This window comes from Camelus dromedarius, chromosome 12 (assembly GCF_036321535.1).
Source record: "Camelus dromedarius isolate mCamDro1 chromosome 12, mCamDro1.pat, whole genome shotgun sequence".
NCBI lineage: Eukaryota > Metazoa > Chordata > Mammalia > Artiodactyla > Camelidae > Camelus > Camelus dromedarius.
In genome coordinates, this window is record NC_087447.1 from 49,851,718 (window position 1) to 49,875,218 (window position 23,501).

Here is a 23,501-nt window from a genome sequence, read left to right on the forward strand (position 1 = left end):
ATTTCTTCCTACTTTACGTCGCATGTCAGAGTACCAAGTCGCTCTCTTTACATTTAACTGGAGATATCCACTGTGTGCATTGTGAGAATCAAATGAGAGAGTACGTGGGGAAGTGCTTTGAATGGTATAAAGTGCATTATTGTACAGACTGTGGGTATTTATTATTGTAGAGTGGGCATGCAATACCCCTGAGGCCACCAACCCACCAAAGTCCACACAAGTTCCACACATTAGTCACTCTATTTGGCTTCCCTCTGAGTCTTTTTTTTCCTTTTCTCTTGGATCAAATTAGCTTCTGACAGATGTTTGGAAAATCATCTCATCCTGTAATTCATATTTATAAATCCTGCTGCTGCGGTGTGGTCCCCATTCTCTCTCTTCATTGAAGCCAGAGAATAATCTGGGAAAATGCCATGTTTCCTGTTATGAATTTGGGGGATCTTGTCTGCTTAGCACAATTCTTGAGTTTTTTAGGATTTCAAAACTGGAAAATTCAAAGCCAAGCATGGTTCCTCATATAGATGTTTTAGATTCTAAGAAAGTAAACAGAAACAGAGCTCCAGACTCATCCTTAGTAGGGGATTCAGAGTTGAAGATTTTGTTGTGTTTAAAATTTTGAAAACTTGTCTTGACTATTCTTTCTTAGATTTGTAATGAGGGCGTTCTTGACCTCTTTTCCCCTTTCCCCTCTGCTAGTCAATTTCGGTTTAAACGGTTCCTCTGCAAAGCTAGGAATCCTTTCTTTTCCTTCTTCTCCTTCTCCTTCTCCTCTTCCTCCTCCTCCTCTTTTTTAATATAGTTAATATGATACATTCTTGGCTTCTCTCCCCCCGAACTTCTCTTCTCTCACAGTTTTATAGTAACTGTGTCTACATCCTTCTTCCTGTTAGGGGGTAAGCTCCTTTAGGGCTGAGGTCGTGTCTTACGCTCTTTTTTAGTCCCAGGATTTAGCATACACTGTGCTTAGTAAATATTTCCCAGAGTGAATAAAGTCTACAATGATCACATGATTCCTGCCTCTGTTGTCAAGTACACTTCAGTTTAAGGATGGCTGCTTCAGCAGGGTCACTTTCAGCCCTCTTGTCATGAGTCGCATTGATGCCCTTTAGTCCACTTCATGCTTCGAGTGTGTGACTGCGATTGTGATTATTTTTTTAGGGTATTTTAAGATGCTGATGTGTGAACAGGAATCTCTTCATCCCTGTTGACTTGAATTTTTTTAAAAAAAAGAATTGATTAGGATCTGTATACCTTTGCTTAATAACATTATTCTTATTTTCAGTGCTTCTTTCTGTTTTGAAGGGGAGGGAAAACGTCCTCTGTTGTCTCAAACCTTAACCCACATCTGGAGGAATAGACATACTCAGATCAGGTTCAGTGTTGAAGAAGAGGTGTCGCCTTCCTGCCTCAACAGCTCATAACGTGGGCTTTGTCAGAGCTCAGGGGCAGAGGGTGTCTGAGGTTGAAGGTGCTCGACAGAGATGTGTGCGCAGTTTTCCTCGGTTTAAACCTGGCTGACACTTAAAAGTGTATTAATGTCCAAATGAACATACACACATAGGAACACAGGCTGGCTGTTGATTCATCAGGTAGCTGTGTTAGGAGGAGTTGTACAAATAAATACTACATTTTTAAAAAGTGTACTCATTGCATCTGAAAATGTGCTCAAATAGTTGAATGAGCCATTGGTTTTTTCCCTTGCCCATTAAAATTTCTTATTCTACCTAAGTCAGTAGAAGGACTATTTGCCAAGCTCACTTACAGTTTTAAGAGTAACATGTAGTCTACTCTCAGTCCCACTAGGGAGAACGTTCACCGGGCCCTTGAGCTGTGTCCCCAGGCTTCCACCTGGGCCTTCTGTCCTCACAGTAACGCGCTGTGTCTGGATGACTCAGATCTCTCCCAAGTCCTCGCCTCCAGTAAGCGCTTCCATATATCTACACATGAGTCAGGTTGCTTGGATGTTTCAGAGACACATGCACTCCACAAGTCCCAGACTGAGCTCAGTCCCCTCCCCCCAAAAAAACCCTCAGTGAATGGGACTGCTATCCATCCACTTTCTCAGGTCAGAGCGGAAAGTGATCCTGGACCCTTCCCTGTTTTTTTGAATCACCACTTAAGGTGTCTGTTAAACATCTGCTCCTTTCCTGCTTCTTGACAATATAGCCAGATTTATCCTTCTAGAATGCTGGTCACATCCCTCCTTTATTCAAATCATTGCAGAGTCATTAATGGCTTATAAGGTCTTATTGTGATCTGATTTCCTGATTTTGAAGCCCCCTACCCATAACACTTTCTCATGCTGTGCTAAAATTTATCCATCTCAGTTTCGGCTTAGATCCTCCTCCCATAGAAGGGTTTTCTGTACTACAGCCCCTACGTCCAGTTTGGTTCCTCTCTTATATGCTCCCACAGCACCTTATCTTTCATTTTTCTCATCACTGATCCTTAACCGGTTACATCTGATTGCCCGTTTGCTCATCTTTCTTTCTTACTAGACTGTAAGCTGTGTAAGGGCAGGAACAGCATCTTTCTTTATCACTAATCCCTAGTGCTTAGCACTGTGCCTGGCTTATAGTAATATTTCAGTAAGTATTTGTTGAATGAGTGAATGAAGCTTCTGCTGTAGTGATGGATCATTTAAAATTCTCTTGGGCTGTGCTACTTGGTTATCAGTTGCATAGCTTGTTTATCCAAAATTCCAGTTTGACTTGTGTTTTTAAATGGATTCTGACTGCTCTGCATACACATCTGCCATTTGCAGATTATTACACTTTAAATAGAACTCTCATTTTTCTCTCCAGGCTTGCTTTTCCCTTCCAGTTTTTTACATTTTTATTAACTATTTTTCCGTTTATCCAGGTCTCAAGTTTTGTAGTTAGTTTTGATTGATTTCTTTTATCCACTCAATTCAGTCAACCACTCGACTTTTGAGCCCTCCTTTGAAATACCTCATATCCATGGCCGCTTTTCCATATCCATTGCCACGACCCACGCTTAGAGCGGCACCCCCATCAGGCTGGATTAGTGCAGTAGTTTCCTGGCGGGACTGCGGCTCCAGTCTCTTTGTATCCACTCTGTCTTATTCACTGCTGCCTAATTAATCTTTCTAAAGCCTACTTTCATTTTTTCATTCCTTTGCTTAGAAGTTGTTTTGAGTGACTTTTCCTTGTCTGCTCGATGTGTCCAAATCTCTGACCTGATTTCCTTTTCTCCATCAACCTAAGTTCAGTCAGTTGTGTAGTACTTTTGGTGATATCTCTGCTTTTATCTTTATTTCTTTTCTCTCTCTCTCTCTCTCTCTCTCTCTTTTTCTTTAGAGTTTGAGCTCTCATAACCCCTAGTATGTGTGGATTTTTGGAATAGCCTCCTAATTGATGTCTGGACATTCTGCTTCCTCTAGTTCGTCGTATTTGTCGTTACCAGAGTAACTGTCCTTAAATGCAGCTCTGACCATTGTCCTCTGCTGTCAGAAATCCTTCATGAGTCCATATTGCATGCAGGTCATCTCACTTTGCAGGATGACATTCAGGGTTTTCTGTGCTCTGGCCCTCCCAGCCTACTTACAGAGCTGTATCTCCTACCAGTTCCCCCTCCAGGCTTCCAAATAATTTTGACATCATTGAAGCTGAACAAATTGGACCACTATCTGATTTTCTCTGAGCATGGTTTTCCCACCGTCATGCTTTGGCTAAAGGTGTTCAGTCTGCATGGGACTTTCCTTCCCTGCCATTCAGCTTTCTGTATTTCTTAATTTATCCCAAGTATTGCCACCCCAGCAGCCTTTGATGTTCCTGCTTCTACTAGATGGACTCCAGTGCATTGCAACTCCTGTAACCTTTCTTTCTGATCTTTCTTATGGCACCCTTGCATTTTTTACTTCATTTGGAAACTTAACCGGATTGTATACTCTGTAGTATATTGGGTTGTATACTTTTATAAGGATGATAGCAATTGCCTGACACCTTGTATATATTAGGTGTTCAGTAAACACTGAAATGAATAAGTATATATGTATAATATTGTCTGCTTCATAATCATTTAACCCTGTCAGATGGATTATTTTAGTATAACTTTTATAATTTTAATAAAGGGCGTTCTTATGACTGTTGTAGCAGATGAAAACTCTCAAACTGTACAGTAACGTGTTTTAAAATGTGACTCACTCAACTATCTAGTAGAGGGATAAGCAAACTACAGTCCAGCACATGTTTTTATACGGCCTGTGAGCTAAGAGTGGTTTCTACATTTATAAAGAATTTGAAGGCAAAAGCAAAGGAATACGCGATGAAGATGACATGTGGCTTGCAGAGCCTAAAATATTTACTATCTGATCGTTGACTGAGAAAGTTTGTTGACCGCTGATCTAGAAACACACCTGATCATCTGTTGGGAATTACTCCTGCTCATTGGATATGTGAAATTATCTGTTTCCTTGAGCAGTTTAATAGGCACTCACCCAGACTAATGCCTGTTCCCTTCCTTGAAAAAGATTTGTTAGGCCTGGCTTCAGAGGAGTTTTGAGTGACATGTAAATCTCCTCTGGGCTCTTTGGCACTTGGCAGTATCTCACGCAGATAACCAGATACAAATGAGCCATTTCTTTCCATTATAACCCTTCATCTGAAGTCTGTCGGGATCGCACATCTGGTGAAGTTAGATGTCATTCAGAGCAAGTCTCTTGGCATATTTCAAGAATGTTAATTGCTAAGTGGTGGCTGAAGCAGAAAGGTTTAATAATGTCCTTCAGTTGCCTTAAAAGTACATGGACCCAGAATTTTAGAACTGAAAAAGGTCTTAGAGATCAAGTATAGCGTGGTCATTAAGAACATGAGCCATGGCAGGGCCAGACTGCATGGCTCTTCTACTTAATCCTCTCCATGTCTCAGTTTCCTTACCTTTAAAGTATAGTACCTGGGATAATAATAGGACCTGTTTCACAGAGCTGTGTTAGTGTTAGATATGTTAGTCCTCAGCATTGACATTTAAATGTTAATTTAATGTGGACAACAACACTGCCTGGCATACTGTAAATGCTCATAAATGTTACTTTCGTGTGTTTTGTTATTCTTCTTTATTATTGTTTGTATTACTAGTAATCTCATCTCATTTTATAATTAAAGAAACTGAGGCCTAGAGGAGTTCAGTGATTTTCTTCACTTTCATGACAGGCAGAATGGATTAAAACCCGGAATCCTCTCTATAATGTGTTGCTTTTAGTTGTATCTTAGTGGCTGTAGATAAGTTTTTAACTGAAAAAAAAATGTTTGGCAGCTTTTTGCATAAAATAGGAACAGCTAAGTCATTAATAATTTCTCCTGAGAATCTTAAATTTATTACCAATGTCTTTCATTATTTGGGTTTTATAGCTAATTTATAGGACTACCTACTGTCTCTGTCCTTTCTCTTCTGTAGATTATTTCATAGCCATCTCTTTTTAAAAATTGAGCTGTATTGGAGGGGAGGATATAGCTTAAATGGTAGAGCACATGCTTAGCATGCACAAGGTCCTGGGTTCAATCCCCAGTACCTCCATTAAAAAAATACTAATAATAAATAAATAGACCTATTGACCTCCCCCCAAAATAAAATAAAATTGAGCTGAAATCCACATAACATAAAATCAAGCATTTTAAAGTGTCCAGTTCAGTGGCATTGGGTATGTTCACAGTGTTGTGCAACCACTCCCTCAGTCAAGTTGTGTAGCATTTTCATCGCCCCGGAATAAAATCCCATGCCCATTAAGCATTCACTCCCCATTTTGTGCTCCTCAACCCCCTGGCAAACACCACCCTGCTTCTCTGTCTGTGGGCTTATCTGTTCTGAGTATTTCATATAAATGGAATCATGGAATATGTAGCCTTTTATGTCTGGCTGTTTTCACTTGGCTTAGTGTTTTTGATATGCATCCATATGCAATACATCTTTTCTTTTTATGGCTGAGTAATATCTCATTGTATGGATATACTACATTTTGTTTATCCAGTCATCCACTGATAGATACTTGAGTTGTTTCTACCTTTTGGCTGTTGTAAACAGTGCTGCTATGAACATTTATGCACAAATACTTGTTTTCGGTTATTTTGGACACATACCTAGGAGTGGAATTGCTAGATGATATAGTAATTCTATGTTTAATTTTTTGAGGAATTGCCAAACATTTTTCCACAGCTGGTGACCATTTTATGTTCCCAACAGCACTGTACTAGGGTTCTCATTTCTCAACATCCTTACCAATGCTTATTTTCTGTTTTTTAAAAAAATTTTATTTATTTTTTACTTTTCCTAGTTGAGTATGAAGTGGTATCTCGTTGTGATTTTGATTTGCATTTCCGTAATGACTAATGATGTTGAGCATCTTTTCATGTGCTTGTTGGCTCTTTGTATATCTTTTTTGGAGAAATGTCTCTTTAAATCCGTTGCCTGTTTTTTAGTTGGGTTGTTTGTCTTTTTGTTGATGGGTTGTCAGAGTTACGTATATTTTCTGGACATTGGACCTTTTTCAGATATATGAATTTCAGATATTTTGTGTGTTGTTTTTTCACTTTCTTTATAGTGTCCTTTGGTGCACAGAAGTTTAATTTTGATGAAGTCCAATTTATCTATTTTTTTTTTTTTTTTTGCTCAGGCTTCTGGCATCATATCTAAGAATCCACTGGCAGATCCAAGGTTATATAGATACACTCTTGTGCTTTCTTCTAGTGGTTTTATGGTTTTAGCTCTTACACTTAAGTCTTTGATCCTAATTGTAATTTTTATATAGGGCGTTAGGAATGTGTCCAACTTCATTCTTTTGCGTCTTTTGCGTCTTTTGCGTGTGGCCATCCAGTTGTTTCAACATCATTTGTTGAAAAGACTGTTCTTTCTCAGTCCTGGCACCTTTGTCTAAAATCAGTTGACCATAGATGTGAGTTTATGTATTGTCAGTTCTATTCCATTGATTTATATGTTTGTCCTTATCCCAGTAACACTCTGTTTGGATTTCTGTTGCTTTGAAATTGGAAAGTGTGAGTCCTCCAACTTGGTATATTGAGTTGATTGATTTTCATTTGTTGAACTACCCATACGTACCTTGGGTAAATCCTAGTTGTTCCTGGTGTATAATCTGTTTAAAAATTATTTTTAATAGTGCTAAAATATACATAACACAAAACTTACCATTTTAACCATTTTAAGTGTACAGTTTGGTGGCATTAGTTTTTTCACTTTGTTATGTAACTGTCACTGCTATCCATCTTCAGAACTCTTTTCATCTTGTAAAACCGCAACTCTCTACCCAATAAGCACTAACTCCCCATCCCCCAACGCCCTGGCACTTACCCTCCTACTTTCAGTTTCTATGAATTTGACTACTTTTGGTACCTTATATAAGTGGAATCATACAACATGTGTACCTTTGTCATTGGCTTATTTTATTTATCATAATGTCCTCAAGGGTCACCCATGTTACAGCATTTGTCAGAATTTCTTTCCTTTTTAAGGCTAAGTAATATTCCATTGTACGACTATGCCACATTTTGTTTATCTGTTCTTCTGTTGATAAGCACTTGGGTTGCTCCCACCCCTTGACTACTGTAACCAATGCTTCTGTGAACATGGATGCACAAATATCTCTTTGAGTACTTTGCTTTCAGTTCTTTTGGGTATATACCCAGAAGTGGAATTGCTGGGCCAGATGGTATAAGCCTAAATTTTAATAGGCTACTGAATTAGCATTGCTAGTACAGTTGATCCTTGAACAACATGTGCTCAAACTGGATGAATCTACTTATATGTGGACTTTTTTTTTTCAATAAATATGTGCTATAGCACTACACAGTCCATAGTTGGTTGAATCCATGGATGTAGAGCCATGCAGATGGAACTGTGGATATAGAAGTTTGACTGTAAAGTTATATGTGGATTTTTAACTTTGTGAGGGTCACTACCCCTAATTCCGACCCCTGTGTTGTTTGAGGGTTTTTTCCTCTATAACATATATGTTACATATACAAGAGATATTGGTATATAATTTTCTTGTGATGTTATTGTCTGACTTCGGTATCAGGGTAATACTGATCTCATAGAATTAGTTAAGTATTTCCTCCTCTTCCATTTTCTGCAAGACTTTGAGAAGGATTGGTGTTATTTTTTTTTCTTTAAATAGTTGGTAGAATTCTCCAGTTAAATCATGCAGTTCTGGGCTTTCTTTGTTGGGAGTTTTATGATTACTGATTTAACTTCTTTGCTTATGTTATGACTTTATTAAATTAACATTTGTTAAGTGGAGCACAGGGTGCTGGGTGGTGAGTCATGATTCAACAACAAACCACAAGAGTAATTGGAATAGGGAAGTTTATTACTCATAGGTCCTGGAGGAATTATAGATGCCTTGACGGACCACATGGAGAGGCAGACAGAGAGATGAAGGACCTGGGACACATGTCTTTATTTACAGTCTGTGGGTAGAGTGCTTTGGGGTTCCTGGGCTAGGGCTGGATTGGTCATTTCAAACCCAAAAAGCAGGGTAAGCTCCATGGGGGTTTTTATCTAAGGGGTGTGTAAATCATACAGGTGCTGGGAAGCAAGGGAGACTGCTGGTCTCAAGTCATAACAGGAACTACATTTGCTTGTGACTGCATCCTGCTATCTAGGACATGCACTTCCCTGAAAGGGAGTCTGCTGTTAGTTTAACGTCCCTGCAGGCTGCCTGGCCAAACAATATGGATGTGGAAGCAGCAGTACCATGGAGTAGCTTAGCTAAACTCTTTGCAAAAGCTTGTGGATCTCTTCAGATTGTCTGTTTCTTCTTGAGTCTTTTTTGGGAGTTTGTATGTTTCTAGGAATTTCCGTCTTATCTAGGTCTTCTGATTTGTTGGCATACAATTGTTCATAGTATTCTTGTATAGTACTTTTTATTTCAGTAATACTGGTGATAACATTCTTACTTTCATTCCTGATTTTAGTGATCTGAGTCTTCTTTTTCTCTTGGTCAGTCTAGCTTAAAGTTTGTCAAATTTGTTGCTCTTTTCAAAAAACTAACTTATTCTGTTGATCTTTCTTTATTGTTTTTATATTCTCTATTTCATGGATCTCTGCCCTAGTCTTTATTATTTCCTTCTTGCTTTGGGTTTAGTTTGTTCTTTTTCTAGTTCCTTAAGGTAGAAGGTTAGGTTTTGACTTGAGTGCTTTCTTTTTTTAAATGTAAATGTTTACAGGTGTACATTTCCCTCTGAGCACTTTTTCACCGCATCCCATACATTTTGGTATGTTGTGCTTTCGTTTTTATTCTACTCAAAGTATTTAATAATTTACATTGTAATTTGTTCTTTGACCCACTGGTTGTTTAAGAGTCTGCTGTTTACTTTGCACTTTGTGAATTTTCCAAGTCTCCTTCTGTTATTGATTTCTAGTTTCATTCCATTGTGGTAAGAAAAGATACTTTGTATGATTTCAGTTTTTAGAAATGTGTTGAGACTTATTTTGTGGCTGAACATATGGTCTATCCTGGAGAATGTTCCATGTGCACTTGAGAAGGATATGTATATTGTTGTTGGGTGTAGCTGTATACATCTGTTAGACCTAGTTGATGTATAGTATTGTTTATGTCCTTTATTTTCTTGCCTATCTTTTGTATGGTTGTGCTATCCATTGTTAAAATTGGGATGTTGACTTCAGCTATTTCCCATTTTAGTTTTGTCAGTTTTGGCTTCATATGATTTGTTATATGTTGTCAGGTGCATATATGTTTCCCATCCAAGTACTAACTAGGCCCGACCCTGCTTAGCTTCCGAGATCAGACGAGATCGGGTGCATTCAGGGTGGTATGGCCATAGACAGGTGCATATATGTTTATAATCATTTATATCTTATCCTTTTTTATTATATAATATCCTTTTTTGCCTCTTGTAACTTTTTTTGTCTTAATGTCTGTTTGTCTGATATTAATACTAGTTATTCTAGTTCTCTTTTTGTTATTCTTTACATGGAATATCTTTCTATCCTTTCATTTTCAACCTATTCGTGTTTTTGGTTCTAAAGTGAATCTCTTGTAGACAGCATATAGTGGATCATTAAAAAGAAAATCGACTCTGCCAATCTCTGCCTTTTAATTGAAGTGTTTAATCCTTTTACACTTAATGTAATTACAGATATGGAAGGACTTATGCAATTTTAAAATTTGTTTTCTTATATCCTGTATCTTTTTTGTTCTTCATTTTCTCCATTACTACCTTCTTTTGTGTTTGTTATTTTCTCATGTTAACATTTTGATTCCCTTCTCATTTCTTTTACTGTGTATCTTTTAATTATTTTCTTAGCAGTTGTCCTGAAGATTACAATTAACATCTTAACTTATAATAATCTAGTTCAAATTAATACCAACTTAGCTTTAATATTATATAAAACTTTTCTGCTATATAGCTCTGTTCCCCCATCTTTATGTTGTTATCATCACAAGCTAGATCTTTGTGTGTTCATCAAGATAGATTTGTAATGCTTCATTTATTTGCTAATTGATTGATTTTAAATGCTAAACCAACTTTGTAGTCTTAGGATAAGTTCAGCCAATAATAATGTGTTATTGTTTTATTCTTGTAATGTATTGCTGGTTCAACTTGCTAATATTTTGTTAAGGATTTTTGTGTCTATATTCATGAGGGATATTGGTCTAAAATTGTGTGTGTGTGTGTGTGTGTATGATTGTCAAGTTTTAATGTCAGTAATGCCAGTCTTACGAGTTGGAAATTGTTCCCTTCTCTGTTTTATGAAGTTTTTGTTAAATTGATGTTATTTCTTAAATATTTGATATAATTCAGTGAAACCATCTGGACCTAGACTTTTTGTGTGGGAAGATTTTCAGTTACTTAAAAATAAGTATAGTGTTATTCAGATATTGTTATTTTATTATTTGTCAATTTTGGCATGTTGTATTTTTTCAAGTAGTTTGTTTAATTTTATCTAAGTTGTCAAATTTGTTAGCATAAAGTTGCTCATAATATTCTCCATCTAATAACCTTTTAGTGTCTGTAGCAATGTAACTTTTTTTTTACTCCAATTTTATTTTTTTATTTTTATTTTTATTTTTTTTAACATTTTTTATTGATTTATAATCATTTTACAATGTTGTGTCAAATTCCAGTGTTCAGCACAATTTTTCAGTCATTCATGGACATATACACACTCATTGTCACATTTTTTTCTCTGTGAGTTATCATAACATTTTGTGTATATTTCCCTGTGCTATGCAGTGTAATCTTGTTTATCTATTCTACAATTTTGAAATCCCAGTCTATCCCTTCCCACCCTCCACCCCCTTGGTAACCACAAGTCTGTATTCTCTGTCTGTGAGTCTATTTCTGTCCTGTATTTACGCTTTGTTTTTGTTTGTTTGTTTGTTTTTGTTTTTGTTTTTTAGATTCCACATATGAGCGATCTCATATGGTATTTTTCTTTCTCTTTCTGGCTTACTTCACTTAGAATGACATTCTCCAGGAGCATCCATGTTGCTGCAAATGGCATTATGTTGTTGGTTTTTATGGCTGAGTAGTATTCCATTGTATAAATATACAACCTCTTCTTTATCCAGTCACCCGTTGATGGACATTTAGGCTGTTTCCATGTTTTGGCTATTGTAAATAGTGCTGCTATGAACATTGGGGTGCAGGTGTCATCCTGAAGTAGATTTCCTTCTGGATACAGTGTGGAGATTCCTCAAAAGACTAGGAATAGACTTACCATATGACCCAGGAATCCCACTCCTGGGCTTGCAATGTAACTTTTAGAAAATGCTTACACTGGCATTATAGCAAGTATTTATGTGGTGCTTATTACATGCCTTTGACTTTACAAATATTAGCTCTTTTAATCCCCACAACAGTTTGTGAACAGGTAATATTATCTCCATGTTATAGATGAAGAAACCAGAGTTAAACTAAGAGAGTTTAGGTGCTCTGCTCAAGCTTACAGAGCTAGTGTATTAAGAGCTTAAGTTGTAATCCAGGTGGTCTGGGTCCAGCGTCCTTTTTTCTAACTATTATTTACATTGCCTTTCTAAAATGACAGATAGCTGTTCTGTTCTTCTTATGGAACTGTGCTGTATTCTCTCTAGAATCTATCCTTGCTCTCCCCACCTTTATACCACTGAGTGGAAATTTTTGTTTCTGTTATTCCTAATTAAAACTTGGAATGACTTTTCCCTGATAAAAACATTACATATGATGGCTGTGCATACTTGAAATACTGTTAACACTCTTCTTCAGTCACATAATATGTTAAAAAGACTTTTGGGGCTTTACTGGGAAGTTCACCAAAATTTATAATATGAAACATTGTTTCTTAAGGGAAAATATTAGAAGAAATTTATTTTAAATTCACTTGCCTAAAAAGTTAAACTTGAATTATGTAGAAGTGATATTTAACTTTTTCTAATTTCTTAATGATTTGAATTTACTGAGTTATTAAATCATAATTTAAAAAGACAAATACCATGATTAATTTGGACACATACTTTGTTTCACTTTGATTAATTTGTTGATTAATGTCTTTCAGGGTTATTCAAATACTCAGAAGAATATTCTTCTTCAGGTGGATCAGAACTGTGTTCGTAATTCTTATGATGTTTTCTCTTTGCTGCGGTAAGAAACTTCTTAGAGTCCTCTTGTGTTTTCTAAAGAATCTTCCTCATTTTGAGTTTGTGACATTTCAGTGTGAGAAAATGTATGGGAGCTTTAGAAGCTGTTACTCAGACGTAGCATTTTTTAGTGAGAGCTTCATAAATTTTGTAGGTACAGTGATTTAAGTTTATCTTTTTTACAAAGCCTTTGGAAAGCCATTTTTTCCCTCTGGACAGTGGGAAAGAATGATTGGAAGCCATTGGTCTTAAAACAGGGACATGAGCTTTTTCCCATCTCCTGCACTATAAAGAGCAGCAACTAGAGGTACAAAATTTAGACTTATCAAAATTTTAACAACTACGGCATTACTAGAAAAATCCTCCAATAGCCCCAGATTTAGCTTAGAGTTTTGATCTGCTGTTCATCTTTAAAAAATCATATTTGGCAAGGCAAAGGAGCTTTGCATGAATCTCATGCTCAGAGGCTCAACTGCCTTAGCTCTATATTTTCATAATGTCTGGGATTAATTTTGAAAGATTTTTAACTTTGGTTGTAATTTTCAATGTGGTAGATCATCAAGGACATTTTCCCAGGAGACAGGCTACCAAAATAAAAGCAATTTAAAATAAAGTTAACAGTGACACTCAACCTATGTTCACCCTACTCAGACAGATGATTCATTGAAATTTGATTTTGGCAGTATTTTCCTGATGTTTACATAACACATCATAAATTTCAGACCATTAGACATCCTCTGTGTATCTACTAGAGGAAGAGTCCAGAGGATGATTGGACTTTTGTCCAATTGGATGATTGTTTATTTTTAAACATTTTGAAATGGGCTTTTCCTTTGCAAATCTTGAATCTTACTGTACATGATGATAGAGAGTTTGGTCACGTAGACTATGTAAGTTCTCTTAAGAGACAATGATTTCAACTAAAGTAACCACAAACATTTGATAACTTTTGATCCTTATCTGAGAGGTGCTTTCACTTTGACTTCTTAGGATATGTAACAGAATGGACAGAATTTAGTAATTGGATGGTGGAGATAGAAAGCAGGAGGGGGTCAAAATATATAACTTACTTTTGAGCCTATTATTTTGGGGCTACACTGAGTTTTAACTGTTGAAAACAGTGGTGTGTGAAAATAGTTTGAAATGTGAGTAAGCCACTAATATTTCTTGACCTGTTTTCATCCGTAAAATGAGGGTATAGATACTATTATTTTAAAGATATTTTCCAATTATGAGATCGAATGATCTTATTAGAGAAACCAATAGAATTAAAAGAAAAAGGAATAAAAAGTCAGTGAGGAGGAGGAGGACTTGGGAAAGGTAACATCATAGAATCTAAGGGAATCTAAGAGATTTAAGGAGTATTGAAGGCTCTGTACTAGGATCTTGGGAATCAACTTGGTATATTAGAGAATGCATTGATTAACGTGACTCTGGCTTGAGTTATCCTTGCTTTATCCTAGTTCACGTGACCTCTCTGATTGATCTAAAATGCTGAAGCAGTGATGTTACAAATTTGTTTATAAGCATTTTCACGTCTATTATCTTACTTTCCTAGAAGTTTTTTGTGTTCACACATCAGGGGATCAGCCTTTGTCTTCAACACAGAAACTGAAGCCAAGAGGTGTTAAATGATTTATTTGTCTGAGGGGACACACACCAAGTGAGAGCCAGACTGGAGACTGGTATGAAGGTTTTCTGACAAGCAAATTTTACAGAACCCTTTTCACAGTCTCACTTACCTTCCTAGACTGGTGGTTATAAGGTGCACACAGTATAATGATGGACAAATTTTCTGAAAATCACAGAGCCCTCTATCCATGCAGAATGATCAGGTTTGTCTGATAGTTGCTTAGTTATTTAACCCGGATCGTGCAATGAAATGGCTCTTGGGGGTTTCACTTCTGGAGTGCCTTCTAGATTCTTCAGGTGTGTCAGCAGTTTGAATTGCCTTATTAACGGAGGCCTTCTCATCACCGTTGTGTGAATCATTTATAGCTGGTAACACCAATATGCTTTTTCTGAGCCAGATCAAGTGTCTTTATCAACTAAATAACCTGAACCCAGAGAGTTACTCTGGATCTAGAAACTTTAAATTGTAGTTGTCAAAGTTAATGAGTAAAATGGAATTTTCTCTGATAGTTCTCTCAGACAGTACAGAGTAAGCATCATCTATCCGCTCAGTCAAAAATTCTTCTTTTCCCACAGTTTTTGCCATGGTATATGTAAAGTGATTGCTGGGAAAATTAATTTTGTGCTGATCAGTTTTTTTAATAGTTTCTCCTCTTTAACTCAGGCCATGTTGTTCCTGGATGGAGTAATTTTTTAAAATACACCTTTTCTTTTCCTGATGATTTCTTGGTTTATTAAATTGTTATTTCTCGATCTGTAATTTTACATGAAAATGCAAGAGTCTGGATTCTTTAATATCATTTACTCCACAAAATTCTCAGTGCTGTTTTGAGTCAGGATGGTGCATCTCCTGATTCTGCTTTTTTGAGAGTATTAATTCTAGATAATAACTCTCACTGTGTTGACGTGTCATAGTATGTGCTTTTATACCTTCCACCTTTCATGTGTGAATGTCAGAGAAAAATAGGAAATCTTGACTGAGTCAAGGATTTTGGAGCACCTAACAACCTGGCATTAAATAGCTCCTTCAGATGGGTGTGTTGTCGGAAAACAAAAACCTGAGGTTTTATTCTTTTGCCAATAGTTAGGAATTTAGATTAATTTCAGCGTTGCCAAGTAAGAGCAGCTCTTTCCAAATTTACATTCAATGTGTGTGATGATAACTGAATTTTTGCTTCTTAACCCTAGGGAATTCTAGGATTAAGGGTTAGTTTTCAGGTAAGCAGGCATATTTAATTAAACACTTCACTCATTGTCACATTTGATACTTTACGATGTTCACCACAAGGTGTCAATGTTGCTCTTCAACTGGCATTTGAAATTTCATTTATTTTACAGTTTTGAAGTGTGAAAAGTAGGGTTACAAATTACAAGTGAGCCTTTAATTTAGAAGTTAATTTTTTCCCTCTTTATTATTATTCCTTCCAGGTTAAGGAGTTTCTAGACTTAATCAGATAGCTTTCTCCTTTTGGGTCTGTTGATTTTTAAAAATTTTAATTGTGTCGGTGATAGGGAGTTATGGAAAGATTATAAAGAGAGGAGGAGTGACATGGTCAGGTGTGCCATTTAGAATGCCAGCCATGGTGACAGTGTGGAAGGGACCTGAGGGACGAGACTGCAATCCTACTTGTCCTCTGAAATGGAAAGATTATTTTTAATGTTTAAAATTTTTTTTGTTTTGTTTTCCTTTCATAATTTCTCAAAAACGTAGCTCTACTGTAGTGAGATAAGTGAAAATAATTCTGATTTTCTTCCAGTATAGTTTTTATGGTTTTATTTCTTCTCCTCTTTTGACATGTTCTACTTTTGCTAGTTTAATAAGTGGAGGTGTGGTGGAGAAATCATGGGCTTTGGTCCTCCATCTAGGTTCCAGTCCTAAATTGTCATATGCCTGAAACTGGATGCAAAACTTTGGGCAAATTACTTAACTTAGGTATGCCTCAAACTGCTCTTGTAAAATGGGGATAATATTTGTCTCATAGAAATATTATGAGGATTAAATAAGGTAAAAATACTTGGAAGATGGCAGGACAGTTACTGGCATAAAGAAAACATTCAATAAATAATAATTTTCATTTTCCCCTTTACTTCTTCCATCTTGGAATTAGCTTTCTCCTCTATGCCAGTGCCCCTTTTATATATTACCACTAGGTTTTCCACTTTTTAGCCTCATTTCCCTTTCTCTCCTTGCCATTCTAATGTCTGCCACCTCTGTTTTTAGAGTTACTTTTATTAATCCTAAACAATTATGAGAAAATTCGTTTAATATGTGCATGTCTTGTCTCCCTAGTGACACTGAAAACTTCTTGACGGAAGGGATTATGTCACATGGCTCCATTTTGTCCTCTGTCTTATTGACAGTTCTCAGTTATGTTGGACTTCCTGTGGATCCTGCTGTGACCCTCGAGCCCTGGGTCCTAAGGATCCTGCAGTACTCTTTCTCCCTGAGAACTCTCTTTCATTACCGCAGCTTCAACCACCACATCCACATTTTAATAACTCTCGAATCCATGTCTCTTGTTGTTACTTTTCTTTTGAATTTCTTATCTGTGTTTTCCAATGACCAGTAGACATGTATACTTCCACGTTCTGTAGGAACCTCAACCCTAATATGTCCGGAGCTACGCACAGTGGCTTAATCTTCCTCTTCCTTTTCTTTCCCCTGGTTTGTCTGGTAGTATTGTCATCATCTCAGGCACCCAAGCAAGCATACCCTTCTTTGGTCTCATCTCTGTTTTCCTAGACTATTTCCTGATTTCCTAACTATTCTTCCTACTTCCTCCTTCCAGTTTTTCTTTCATGCAATTAATAGATATTATTTATTGAGCACTTAATTTGTGCCAGGAACTACTGTAAGTGCTTTACATTATTTAACTCTTTTTTTTTTCAAATTGAAGTATAGTTGATTTACAACGTTGTGCTAATTTCTGGTGCATAATGATTCAGTTATATATATTCCTTTTTGTATTCTTTTTCATTATAGGCTATTACATAGGCAATAGGTATTGCATATAGTTCCCTGTGCTATACAGTAGGACCTTGTTGTTCATTAATTAACTCTTTTAATTCTTAACAACAATCCTAAGAGGTAAGAGCTATTTAGTCCTATTTACAGATGAGGAAATTGAGACCAAGTAGTTAAGTAGCTTATACAAGGTCACACAACTAGTTCATGTTAGCCTGTATTTAAAACCAGTTTAGCTCCAGAGCCCATGTTCTTAATTGGCGTGTTTTACTGCTTTATTGTCTTTTACACTACTTTAGCACAGGTCATCTGCCACATTGCTGCCAGAGTGACCTTTTAAAAGATACATCAGCCTTGTCACTTAGAAATTTTTGCACCATCACATAACAGGATAAAGTCCATACTTTTTCATTTAGTACTCAAGGGACATTGTTGTAAACATTCCATAGGGACTAGTGTTCTTATTTCAGGTCCTTCTACCACTGCCTTTGCAATTAGTAGCTGGCATTTACTGAGTACTTACTATGTTGTGATTAGTTCTTCGTTGTCTGAGTCACTCTCCTCTCAGCACCCCAAGCTGAGAGCTTCTTTAGGCAAGAATCCTCATTTTATTGATCTGTGTATTAGCCCTATGATGCTGAATATCACTTATATTAAGCAGGTAATAAATGCTGTTTGATTGATCAAATCAAACTCTTCTATGAGTCAGAGTACTGGGTTTTGTTGTTCCTGTTTCTGGTTTGCATCCAGTAAAATGAGAGTTGTAAAAAATTTGTAGACCATTATTGAAAAAGTGTTGAAAATACAATCAGATCTGTGAACCTTCAGCTACCTTTTTTTCCTGTCACTTCCTTCCCCATAACGTCTGGTGATATTTTAGGATCTTGTGACTTTTAATCTTGCTCCTTGTATTGATTTTTCTGGAAGATCTTTATCTGGCTGTCTACAGGCAGATTGTTGCTCACGCCCCCCCCCCCTTGATAGAAAATAGTCTCCTATAAAATTTCAATTATAAAAGGGAAATGCTCACATCAAATAAATTATTCTTGCGATAATGTTTAGAAAAGAGATAAGATGACATGTATAAGGGCATAACTGTTTATAATCTTTAAATTTTGAATGTAGTAACCAACTTTTGGGTTACAGGGAGAGTTTTTTTCCCTCTCCCTAAGTGGTAATACAAGTATACAGACTATAGCTAAGAACCCAACTGTAAAGTGAAGATGTAACAAAATTTATGTATTAAAACTCATGTATTTTTCTATTCTTGGTAGAGACTAGGCTCCAGCCCAGTGACTGTGTGCTCATTTTTGATAAAATAGGTGAAGTAAGAGGATTACTGGTAAAGTAGATATAAGGACAGCAAGGAGAAGCAAAATCTTATACTTTGCTCTGTTTGTGGTTTCCGTTTTGATTCTGGAATGTAACTGAGTGGTAAGTCATGTTAACTACTGTCCTGTCTTGATACTCACTATGTTTGGATTCATAAATAGCCCTCTGTCACTACTTCATGTCAAAAGGGTAGGGAAACATAGAACAACTGTAAGGAGAGACAAACTAAGTTTAATAGCATAGCTAGCTTACCTCTTCTGTGTGTGAGCAGTCAGTCCTTTACCAAGTACATCTCCATATTGTAGCTCATTAACGGAAGTTAATAATGAGAATATGAAGTGCACTGTATTAGTTTCACTAATGCTCTCTCCATTTAACAGATGAGGACACCGAGGCTTAGAAAGGTGAAAAGACTTGTCTAGTGCCACAGGATAAATAAGTATTAAAGCAGGTTTGGATAAAGGTCTGCCAGGCTCCGGTGCATGTGCTTTTTTCCATTATTCAATGTTGACGCCAAATCATCAGTAGAATATAAAGCTGTTATTGTTAGAGCCTATGTAAGAAAGCAGGAACGTGTGACAAATTTTAGGAAGGTTTTCAATCAGAATTTAAAATGAAAAAGTTTAGGTACTGAATGTAAGTTTTGGTTATACGAAGTTGGTGTTTATCTGTAATACCTGTAATAGCATATTTTACTTTTATTCATCTCTCTGTACACAGACACAGACGTATATATGTCTACATACACATAAAGATCCACGTATACTTACAGAAATAGAATTTTAACAAAATACTGGCGCAGTTTTAGGTGCAGTTGTTTTTGTTTTTCCCTTTCTTTTTACTTTTCAGCTTGTCTTTTTGGCTGTAAACCCTTCTCTCTCACCGCACAAAACCCACCAGCTGTAAACTGAATGTTTGTGGTCATCCTGCATTCCCCCGCCCCTGCTCAGATTCATACACTGAAGTCATACCCCAGTGTGATGGTATTTAGAGGTGGGGCCTTTGGGAGATGATTAGGTCATGAGGGCAGCGTTCTCATGAATGGGATTAGTGTCCTTATAAAAAAGGCCCCAGGGAGATCCCTGTCCCTTTCTCCATGTGAGGTAATAGTGAAAAGACTGTGAACCAGGAAGTGGGCTCTCACCAGATGGCAACCATGCTGGTGCCTTGATCTTAGACTGCTCAGCCTCCAGAGCTGTGAGAAATAAATTTCTGTTCATAAGCCACCCAGTCTATGGTGTTTTGGTATGGCAACCTGAACTGACTAATATACCATCCAGACACAGAACACGTGTTCACATAACCCCAGTCATCCATTCACCCAAGTTAACTGTTGTGTGATTGTCCACATTTTTTCCTATGATTGCTGTGTATACATATATATGTGTATATATTAAGAGTTTTAATTGCTGTTTTACAAATTGGGGTGGATATTATATACATGACTCTACATCTTGTTTTTCTTATTTAACATTCCATGTACAAATCTCTTCAGTTCACTGTTTTAATGATTTCATAATAGTCCATGGTGAAGCTGTACTTTATTTTTCAATCATTACTCAGTTGATAGGGATTTAATATTTACTCCAGCTCTAGTTTTTTATTTGTTTTGCTACTTTGTATGTTACTGCAGTAAATATTTATATATGTATATATACTTACATTTATGATGTTTTTGTGTCTGTGTATTAAATTTCCAGGAGTGGGATTTCTGGGTCAGAGGGTGTATATAGTTTTTTTTTAAATTTTTTAATTGAAGTACCATCAGTTTGTAGTTTTAATTATAAGAGATAATATTGTTTTTCCAAGGAGTACAAACAATATGTGACACTCTTTACCCTGATCCCTGTTGGCAGTGGGTATTGTCATCTTTTTTGTGATTTTTATTAATTTGATAAGTATAGCACCTCAGTATTACTTTAATTTTTATTAGCTTTAGTACCAGCGCTTAGCCTGAGCTACAAGTGAACATATTTTCTTGAGTTTGTAAGCCATTCAGTATACTCTTCTGTTAATTTCGCTATTCATATACTTTACCTATCTTTTTAATTGAGTTGCTTGCATTTTTTTCATAAAATTTTAAGAGTCCTTGGTGTTTTTTCCAAATCTGACAATTACTTTTTGTATACCTTATATAAAAAGTTTATATTTGTCACATCGTATAATTCTGTTTTTTCCTAGTATCTTCTGGGCATTTTGTCTTGGTTTAAGAAGTCTCTTCTATACCTTATTCCATATGTATTTTCTAAGTTTTCTTTTGAGATTTGTATTATTTTACTTTTTAAGTTAAATCTTCAGTATAATTAGGAATTATTCTTGAATACGTTGTGTAGATATTCTGTGTATTATGAGGTAGAAATTAATTTTCTTCACAGATTAGTATCCAGTTGTGCCAGTACCTTTCTTTCTCACTGAATTTAAATACTATCTTTGTCATGTATTAAAGCTCATATGTACTGGGGTCCATTTCTGGATTCTCTTTTCTGTTCTGATCCTTTTGTCTATTCCTTTGCCAATTTCAGGTTAATTTAATGACAGTAGTTTTTTGTATGTTCTGATACTAAGTGAGGCAAGTTCCCCTCTTGCTACTCTTCTTTTTCATACTATTTTGGCTATTCTTAGGACTTTATTCTTCCATATGAACTTTAAGGTTATTTTATCCTAATTTTTTTAAAAAAAACTTTATTGGAATTCTAATGGGAATTTTTGTATTCATTGACTTTTTATATTTGGGGAGAGCTGTCATTTTTATGATATTAGTATTCCCATCCAAGACATGGTATGTGTTATATTTGTTCAAATTTTATTTCATTCCTTCAGTAAAATTTTATGGTTCTCCTCATATGGTCATGTGCCTTTCCATTAAATTTGTTCTTAAGTATGCTATAGTTTTTACACTATTTTTTATAAAATATATTTTCCATTTCCATTCATGTGTGCTTGTTACTGTTATAGGGGAAAAGCTGTCATCTTAAGAAAGTATTATATTCAGTGACTATATCAAATTATTTTTCTTGTTACTGTTGCTGTTTTTAAGGAAAACTCTCTTTGGCTTACACTCATTATCATCAATAAAAAGATAGGTTTATCTGTTTTTTTTTTTTTTTTCCAGTGGTTATACTGATTTTCTAGTCTTACTGCATTTACTAAATCTATGTTGAAAAGTAATGGGTATAATGAACATTTTTGTATAGTTCTTGTTTTAATTGAAAATGTTCAGTATTTTACTGTTCAGAATATTTTCTGTTAATTTGGAAAATATTTAAAATAGTTCTTCCTATTTATTTAGCATTTTTAAAAGAATAGATGCTGAATTTTTGAAATGCCTTTCCACATTTATTGACATTATATATCTTTCTTCCTTTAATCTATAGTTACAATAAGGTATGTAGATTTCCTGATATTGCATTATAATTAATTATAGGTTATTCTTTTGATCATTTTAATAAGTGAGATTGGTGTATAGTATTTGTTGTTTTTGTTGGGAGGGAAAGGTGACATAGGTAATCAGCTTTCCTAAGATCTTAAAATTGAATTGTGAAGCTTTTCATCTTTTCCTGTGACCCAACTCTGTAAAATAATAATAGCATCTACCTGATTGGGTTGTTAGGAGGATTAAATGAATTATTATGAAGTGCTTAGTACAGTGCCTGAAAATAGTGCTTCATGTGTTAGCTATTAGCATCATCATCAACTGAAACACATTAAGTAATCTGGAGAATTTTTAATTCTTCAAAGGTTTGTTAGAATTTAGCTATTAAGTCATCTAGTTTGGGTGCTTTTTATAATGATAAATCTGACTCTCATACTTTTAGTGCTATTTGTTCTGTCCATTTTCCCTACGTCTCTGTGGTTTATTCTTGACAATTTATTTTTTGCCAGGAAAACCATCTATTTCCTTTAGATTTTAAAATTTGTTGCTGAAACAGTGCATATAGTTTTATTTTATAATTCTCTTAATCATTTCAATAATTTACAACATATTTTCTAACTAAGCCCGGAAACCACTCTATAATTTCAGTTAGAAATACTATTATGTATGAACTCTTCTTGGGCAGGATGCTTTCTAATGTTGAAGTTGTAATCCTTTTTTTGGTGTGAGCTAAAATAAAATATTTGGTATACTTTTTGCCTTTACATCTCAGAATGAGAATGTAGATTGTAAACTATGTAATAGGGAATTTAGAGCTCTCATGTATAATTTTGTATCCAGCATATACAGCACCTGCCTGACTCAGAGTAGATACTCAGTAAATATTTGTTAACTGAATGAATAATGAATTAATAAATGAGTGGTTGGAATACAATCCAGTTAGATAATAACTGAATAATAGGTAGATTTTTGGAGGAATTTTTAAAATGGTAATTTTCTAATTCCTTTTCTAAGATAATTAATACTAACTTCAGATATGTTCTCCCACAATTATGGTATATATTTAATATAAAATGTCTGAGTACTTCATTTTAGATAAAGCTCTTGCTAATGAAAATCATACAAAGGTTTTTGTATGGTAAATTAACTCTAGTTTATTGAATGAGTTAACCAGTATTCATGACTTACAGATAGAAGTCATGGTCTTTAACTAGGACCTTTTGTAGGCTCTTCATGCTGCTAAGTCCATTTTCTCTAGTGTACTGACTGTTCAACAGGGATAGGAACATAATGGGCGAAATAAATGAATCCTCCCTGAAACAATGTTCAGAACTCCTGGCTTGGAGCAATAGTTAGTTTTCAAATGTTGGAACAGTGAAAGAGGTGTATAAGATCAGTGTAAAGAGGTAACGAGAACCCTTTGAGGGCCATTTAGTATATGAGTGGTCTTCTGCCCAAGAGATGTTCTCTGTTCCTGCCCCTGTCCATCAGTTCTGGCTTGAATTCACAGGGTTACTTTACTAAGACTGCTTTGTTTAAGATGTCACTGCAAATTAGAGCTTTACCATCACACACCTCATAGCTGCCTT

At 35.7% G+C, this 23,501-nt stretch overlaps 1 protein-coding gene across 1 annotated transcript in view; it reads left to right on the forward strand.

Annotated features, from left to right (window-relative positions):
- The window catches only part of UVRAG (UV radiation resistance associated), a 254,028-nt gene that overhangs the window by 53,832 nt on the left and 176,695 nt on the right, over positions 1-23,501 (forward strand). Inside the window, exon 6 of the mRNA XM_010989776.3 lies at positions 12,529-12,614. Within this exon, the coding sequence (XP_010988078.3) occupies positions 12,529-12,614 (86 nt within the window). The remainder of the gene's footprint in view (positions 1-12,528; positions 12,615-23,501) is intronic.